General features: G+C 31.8%; 1 protein-coding gene across 1 annotated transcript; it reads left to right on the forward strand.

Moving 5' to 3' along the window:
* Nucleotides 1–205: 205 nt before the first annotated feature.
* Nucleotides 206–8,226, forward strand: LOC132759083 (allene oxide synthase-lipoxygenase protein-like). The gene is made up of 5 exons (XM_060750806.1): nucleotides 206–461; nucleotides 2,231–2,474; nucleotides 2,833–3,031; nucleotides 3,639–3,900; nucleotides 5,838–8,226. The coding sequence occupies exons 2-5, from the start codon at nucleotides 2,241–2,243 to the stop codon at nucleotides 7,177–7,179; spliced, it is 2,037 nt and encodes a 678-aa protein (XP_060606789.1). The 5' UTR covers nucleotides 206–461; nucleotides 2,231–2,240; the 3' UTR covers nucleotides 7,180–8,226.
* Nucleotides 8,227–8,526: the final 300 nt, after the last annotated feature.

An 8,526-nucleotide genomic window follows, 5' to 3' on the forward strand; every position in this document is an offset into this window, starting at 1 on the left:
CCAGGACAGTGTAAATGGGGCTTTAAGATTTGTCATACACTGATTTCCACAATATAATCATTCAACGAGCGAAAAGCTTTTTGATTGATATTTTTTTTGGATATTTTTATTGTGAAAAAAGTGTAGGCTTTAAGTGTACTTTAAAATGCATTATTGTTTCAATGTCGTGCATGTACTTTAAAGTACCGGTATTTACATGTACATGTACTTCAAAACAATGAAGGATATTATGCTTCAGCTTAATTAGTGTTATAATCTTAACAAAACATGCATATCATTATCAATTTAACTGGGGGAGGCTGCGGTTTAGCATTCAATGAATACCTATATATAGAATGCTTTTCGGATGCACAGACATTCCTTCAAAAAGTGATTACTGCGAAGGACTGATATAAATAAGCGATTTCCAGTAGAAGCGGATAAATCTTACGACTAGACACCTTGTGAAATACAACAAAAAGGTAAGCATTTTAAAATAATTGTTTTCTTTTTTTGCTATTTTATGTTTTTTTTACTCATTTTTTAATTAATTTTAATTTTTCTTTTGCAAATTATTGAGACAATTAAAAGATATCAATTTACAACAATTTTTAAGTGGACCTGACTTGTTTGAGAAATATCGGAAAATGTTTTAGATAAAATATAAATTTTCCTAAAGTATAAAAAGACTGCCCACTTCTTTAAAAATTAATTGAACGTTACAGGTAAATTCCAATGGATATATATATATATATATATATATATATATATATATATATATATATATATATATATCTATCTGTGAAAAGATATATATATATATATATATAATATATATATATATATATATATATATATATATATATATATATATATATATATATATATAAAGAAACTTATTTGGGCCACGCGAGCTTTTTATCTTTCATTCGAAAATAAATTATAAAATTTACAGAAATTATGGGAAAATGTTAACTTATTTTCACCTGTTCACTCACTTTATATTCTTGAGTGAGCATAATATAACTAATTGACAAAGAAGTTGATTCTATTTGTTTAACTTTATGACACATTTTGTGTCAAGTTTGTTGGGGCCTTCTAATGTGCTTGTTGCTGAGAATGCACAGGACATCGGCAGAAGATTTGAAGGCGAAATAAGACCAGAACTTGAACTGCGGCCCAGCGGCCGTTGTCGTGTCTAATGCCGAGGGGAGTGGCCCTACGATATAGGCAGAGAGACGACGAGGATAACTCACGAAAACTTTATTTCGTGTAGTTAAGTTAATTTTATTGATAAAGTACACAATTGAACTTTGAAGAATAACTAACGAAATATCCTGAGCTAAAAAGTAAAACAAACATGGTTTAATAGCACAATAATGAATGTTTCTCTGAAATAAAGGCATACTTGTGCTTAATTATAATGAATAAAGAAAAGACATGCAAACGTAGCATACTTTTCAATCTGTGATTCTTTTCACAGATATATATATTAGTACATAACAATGTTGTAACAAAAGTACTTATTTGAAACTGCAATAAGTTTGTTTATTGTAATTTACGATTCCATTTCGACAGGGTACTTTTGATGAAGTTAGTTTGTAAAAAATCAGTATTTTTGTACCAGAAATGTTAAGAAAAAAAAACAATAAATTATTTTTTTTATGATGAATTGATCCTTATTTTTTTTTATCAAATTCATACTACAATTTGTATTGATATTCATAAATTCAATTCGAAAATGAGTCTTAACTTTTGCAAATCAGCATTAATTTCATCATTTTGAATATAAACCAAACTAAAGAACCTTTTATAATTAATGTAAGTTGTGTTTCTAAACAGCTGGTGTCAAGTGTCTTGTGGCAACTGTTAAAAGTTGCCTTGTACTTCACGTTAGTGTTGTTACTTTTTATGGTCCTTCGGGATAATTGATCAAGCACATTAAGTTTCGAAGATTTAATACCGCTTAAGCCGGTACTGGGGCTGTGGGGCATGAAGGATGTTACACTTTTCCATTATCCCACTTGAACAGAATCAATCAAATTGAGTCTGCAATTTTCATTTTCTTTTGTTGATTTCATTGCCTCCGAAGGATCGCCCCTTTTTTCCAGATTTAGGATAATTTGATCCTAAAATGATTCATTTTATTGTGAACATTGATTACGTTTACACCACATTCTCTGTTTTGCATAAAAATAACTAATTCCATCGCCGTTGAAAAAAAAATTTCAAAAATTTTCATTAAATGCAGGGTAAACACAATGCCAAAACGACGACACAGTGGAGCATTATGTGAAAATGAAAGGAGGACGGCGGATGAATACACAGTTTGCCTGGAAGCAGCCGACAAACCTTTAGGCGCATGTAGAGGTGTAGTTAGTATAAAATTAAGAGGCAACGGCAAAGAGGGCTACGAAGAACAATTAGCCGTGGCTAGTTTTCCTGACAACTTTGAAAGGGGTTTCAAGAACATTTTCAACATTGTTGAACCAAAGGTGAATATATATCTAATTTCTAACGGATGTTAACCCGTTATACTTGAGACACAAATAATTATAGGTAATTAAGCGTCTATATCAGGATAGCAATGTATGATATTAAGAAAGGAAAAATAATGCATTGCATTACATAATTATGTATGGTCAAAAAGGTGTTTGACTATAATTTTCTCTTTTGAGATGAATCAGTATTGGTACATGTATTACATTTATGTGAGGACATACATTCTTGAAAAATTAACCATTCCGGTAAGTATTTCATTTTTGTTAACCTGTTTCTGTATTTCTTTTCAAAAATGTTACACGCTTTATTGCTCATTCATATTGGTTAATAAAAATCAATTCTACATCACAGCTTGACGTTATTGATGAACTCGAGATCCGAGGTGATTCCATGATTGGTGCGAGGGGTTGGAAACTTGATAGACTCACGGTAACCAACAAGGACACTGGAGCCCAATCAGTTTTTCCTGTATTCACAAACATAAAAAGTGACCAAACCTACAAATTCAATTTAAACGACGTATCACTTCCACAGCAGAGTTCAAATAAAAGTTGGTATTCAAAATAAATTATTTTACTTAGATGACATTTAAGATAAGGATGATTTCCAAACCATTGATGTAGCATGGGTAAAACAAGTTGCCGCCACCACCAGCTTAAGGTGATTTTTAAAAGTATTGAAGCCAAAGTCTCGTCGACAACTGCAATAAAGCATTTAAAATGTTTATGACATGCCGATCCGTTGTCTAATACTTGTATTTATTATTTGTCAAGAATGAATGGTCTTACAAATGTCCTTCCAGAAAACATATTTGTCATGTTGAAACCACAATAAGCATAAACGCACCACTAGTTATTTGTTGGTTTGAATCAACCTTGACATATATTTTACAATCGTACAATCATTTTAACATGTACCTAAATATTTTCTGTTTTCATTGTTTTCAAACAATATATCTCTTCTATGTGTTCCTTATTTTATCTCATAATTAATGATCAATTAATAATATAATCAAGTAACACAGATGTTACAAGTGTCAGCAAAAATATTTTTCAATTAAATTCTTTCCAAATCGATATTTCTTACGGTAAATCGGAAAATGCATGGTTGTTTCAACTAATTTGTGGATGATGAACCTTTTACTTGAATAATTTTAGAGGAAAGAGAACGTGAACTCAATGAAATGCGGAAGCTTTATGAACTGACAGAGAAAAGATTGCCAGGCTGTCCCCCACTTGTAAAACAGCTACCACCAAATGAAGACTTCTCGTGTGCATACAAATTTGAAATAGGTGGGAAATTAGCAAAATTAAAGCTAGAAGAAAAATGGGATGAGCTTATATCAGGAGAATTTGAATCCATGGAAGATATAAAGGACGTATTTGGGGTTTTCTTCCCAAAACCTTCAAACTTACAAAGGTAAATGTTTATTATAATAGCCGTGTGGTAAAGGAAAACAATGTTATGACCTTTGGCTTACCTAAAATGTATGTTCTTAAAAATAAAGCTTATCCGCTGAGAATAATGAAAATTAAGGCATAAACTATAAAAATAGTGATTTCTTTGGTCGTCATTGACTTAGATCGAGAAAGCCAACGGCCACAGAAAATGTTTTAATATGTTAAAGGATATGAATATCAGCATATAAATAAAAATACTCAAGTTTACAAGTTTATTTGCATAATCAGGCCTCCGACCCATACACATATATATACAGATCTAAATATGAAGCATGAAGTCAAGGATTATCAATGTCAAATTTCAGTTTATAATACCAAAGCAACATAATACACATTGGCATAAAAACACATTGATTCCTCTCATTAGGCTTACAATATCAACTGTTAATTAATAATGCCTGATACTTACAACACAACCGAAACTTTGCTTAATAATGTATAATATCTAATAAACATTCCATAAAATGTAAGAAATACATGAGCCTTCATTCTCAATAAACTCACAATGAGAGAACATGATAAACCCAGGGGGAAAATCAAAAAGATAATAAAACTGACAGAACATCTTCTCTTTTTTTAAAGAGTAATTAACAAATATGGCTAAGTTTCTAATAACATTTGTACTATCACATGACATCAGCCTGTAAAATGTATCCAAAGCAGGATTATTAATAAATCTTGATGTTATGAATTTTCTCCTGATTTCAGAGTAAAGAGGACATATAAGAACAAAATGAAACTCATCCTCAATAACAGTTTCACAATAAAGACAGAAACGGAAGTCTCTCGGAATATTCTTATATCTACGCTGTTTATTCAATAAATTAAGACATGAACTACGAATTAATGAACAAGCATTTCATAGCAAAGTTTTACATACCTATTTTTTGGTAAATCAAGCAAACGTAACCAATACTTAATACATCGTTTTGCTGAATAAATATCCATTGGGAATCTTCCTAGATCACCTAACATTGCATCATTACATGCATTTGTTTGTACTTTTAAGACTCTTTTACAGGCATAATTTTGTACAATTTCTAAACACTGCGGCTGTTTCATTTTCTATAATTCTGCCCCATGAAGAAGCACAGATGAAACTTTAGAGTCAAATATATTGAAAAAAGTATTTGTAGATAGACCAGAAAAAACCTTGAATTGAACTTAATATAAACATAAGAACCTTTTGGGCCTTAACTGACATAGCTTCAGCCATCTTAAACAAAGATAGTTTATTTGTGAAATACATTCCAACATTATTAAAGCCATTCACTATCTCTAAATTATTGTTTGCATATGACCATCTTTATCTTCTTGCCACACATCCACCCTTTTTTGAATACAAGAACTTTTGTTTTTGATATATTAACAACTAACTTACTTTCAGTGCAAAATTCATATAATAAATTCAATTGTCTTTGAAGACCTACAATAGTGTCAGAAAGGAGAGCGATGTCATCTACAAACATAAGAAAAAATATTTCCATAGTATTTGGAAAAAATTGCCCATCTTTTACATTATTATGACATAAAAGTAATAATCAAGAATACAAGCATAAAAAAATCCGATCTGCCCGGTATTAAATTTCGTATTCTTTACAAATGAGAAAAAAATTGTTTGCAAAAGAAAAAAAATGGAATTGACATACATTTGTATTAATTATGTTCAATTTTTAGACATGTTTTTTTCAAAGTTATCAACATTCATATTTTGTTTTTGATCATAGAATCTACTTCACAAGAGCAAGCATTGTGAAACTACAAACATATTGATTTTATAGAATAATTCGACGTGTAAAAGATAAATATACTTAAGTTTGCTCCATGTATATTAAACCAAATCAGTGGTAAACATGTTAATTAGTAATACATAATTTTATCAAAAACTATTTGTAGGTGGCGGAATGATAAATTATTTGGAATGCAGCGTCTGATGGGTGTAAATCCTGACGTTATTCACCTCTGCACGAAGATTCCCTCAAAACTTCCCGTCAACAATGAAATGCTGAGGCCTTTCCTAGAAATGAATTTGGAGGATGCCTTAACAAAGAAACGTATCTTCATTGTAGATCATGAGATAATGGATGGTTTACCAACAAAGTCGGGCTTTACCATGACCAGCCCCATTGCACTTTTTTATCAACAAAATGATGGTACTCTTATACCGATCGCTATCCAACTATTTCAGAAGCCAGGTGTCGATAACCCTGTGTTTCTACCGAGTGATCCTGAATATACATGGATTCTAGCTAAAATGTGGTTCAACGTCGCAGATGCCAACTATCACGAATCTGTAACACATCTTGGATTTACTCATCTAAAGATGGAGGGAATCGTTGCGATAACACACAGGCAAATTCACAAAACACATCCGATCTATAAGCTACTGATGCCCCATTTCCTTTACCTAATTGCTATCAACTGGACAGGGATTCCAGAACTTATTGGTGACGGAGGATATGTTGTAAAACTGCTTAACATTGGTAGAGAGGGGTTATTGGAACTTATCAGGCGAAAAAACAAAAACTGGCGAATGGACATTGAAGGTACACTTCCAAATGACACGAAAGAACGCGGCTTGGATGACACTTCTTGTTTGCCTGATTATTATTATCGAGACGATGCGATGGAGATATACAATGCGATTTTTGAATACGTAAAAAAGTATTTAGATCTTTACTACCCTACAGATAAGGACGTTATGACAGATCAGGAACTGCAGCAATGGAGGAAGGAAATGGTTGCTCCTGTTGATCAAAAAGGCCTTGGTATGCTCGGTGTGTTTGGAAATAAAGGTAAATTTACTGAAAAGAGCCAGGTTTGCCTAACATTAACGAGTATCATTTTTACTTGCAGTGTTAAACATGCAGCTGTCAACTTCCGCCAGTATGAAGAATATGCATTCCCACCGAACTATCCGCTGACTCTACGAGGGCTTCCACCCAAAACCAAAGAAAACCTCAAACAGGAGGACCTTCTCAAATACCTTCCAAAGAAAGACAGAACATTTGACACATTAGTCATAACAGATGTCTTGAGTACCTTCATTACGCATGCGCTTGGGGACTTCGAAGCTCAGTACATCACCGATGAAAAAGCGCTAAGAATTCTTGCTGAATTCCGAAACGACCTCGCAAACATTGCATATCTCAACAAGAAGAGAAACAATACGGAAAGGAAAATTGAAAAATACTGGGCTTTAAACCCAACGCGTGTCCCGAACTCTATAGCAATATAATTGCATGGCTTACTGACTGTCAAACTTCATTATAAAGCTTATTAATCAGAACATTTTTGTCATGTAAAATATTACACTACTGATGAAAGTATCCTATTAAAAACACGTGAACAAAACCCAAAACGTCTTTGTATATTGGAATACATAAATTTGACAAACCCGACCTTCACATGTACATAAGTAATGCCTTTATGGATCGTGTCTTTTGATATATTTTGCACATAGGTTGATGTGTGGTTATAATGTATTATATAATCTAGACTTTATACTTATGGTTTAGGGTTTCTTTTCTCTCTATATATTCGGATTTGTTAATTTTTCTAGCGTCTTGATAGTAGTGTTGAAGTAATTTAAAGTGAGGAATTATATTATACTTGATAGAAGCAGAAATATTCATTACTTTATCATTTTGTCACCATTGTATTTTGTTGAATGACAAGATTGATCAGTTTATAACAATTTTGCGTATAATCAGTACCAATAGACGACTTATCCTTAAAGTTTTTATAGAGCCTACACACTGAATATTGGCGGGAGGAAACGGAGAAACAACACTGAAGGCAATTATTATTTTAGTACTTTGTTTATATTGATAAACTCCTCTTCGCTGAATGATATTCATTTCAGACCAAAACTATAGACATGAAAAATGTTTTTTCGGTTATTAGTTCTTTTAAAAAAAGTGTTGTTTTATGTAAGTTTCTCTGTAGTGAACTTAATAGATAAAGAATAATCGTTGATCTAATTGTGTAAATACGAAAACTTTTTATTCTAATATGTTCACTTATTTAATTTAAAAATGATCAAACATATGTATACATTGTATTCCAATAATGAAATCAAACAATTGGTTTTGATATTTATTTTTGAACGTCGAGTTGGAGTTGGTTGAAATGAGTTGGTTAGTTTTGGAGTTAGTTTTTGATAGTTAATTGAAGAAATGTATTTGTTGAAGTTGTTAAGAATTTTACTTTGGTTTTGACTGTTGATAGAAAATAAAATTATGCATTATTTTGGTTTACTGCAATAAATATTATCCTGCTTTCACTTGGACTTGACTTATTTATTATACCATCATAAAAAAATGGTTTACTTTTAAGCGAAAAGAGTGAATAAACAAAACTTTTCACAAAAGAGAAATTTTTGCAACCAACGCTGTTCGTCCTTCTGTAAGCAATTTGGTGTTAAGTCTGTATTTTTCCAACCGATGGAAACGAATTGAAACTACTTGGCAAAATGATCCGATGTGCATAGCGAAGGCTTTACCTTCCTCTAGTTCAGGTCAAAGGTCACATTTAGTCATTATGTTTGAATTTCAAAATTCCGTGTCCACTCTGTATCTTTTAG

This window comes from Ruditapes philippinarum, unplaced genomic scaffold, assembly GCF_026571515.1.
Source record: "Ruditapes philippinarum isolate M1 unplaced genomic scaffold, ASM2657151v2 ctg1887_1_1_1_1, whole genome shotgun sequence".
NCBI lineage: Eukaryota > Metazoa > Mollusca > Bivalvia > Venerida > Veneridae > Ruditapes > Ruditapes philippinarum.

Excerpts from the sequence above, each read along its gene's own strand:
- LOC132759083 (XM_060750806.1), top strand. The coding sequence starts at position 2,241 with ATGCCAAAACGACGACACAGTGGAGCATTATGTGAAAATGAAAGGAGG. Across the intron at positions 3,032-3,638 it reads ACAGCAGAGTTCAAATAAAA|AGGAAAGAGAACGTGAACTC; the intron begins GTTGGTATTCAA and ends GAATAATTTTAG. Across the intron at positions 3,901-5,837 it reads AAACCTTCAAACTTACAAAG|GTGGCGGAATGATAAATTAT; the intron begins GTAAATGTTTAT and ends AACTATTTGTAG.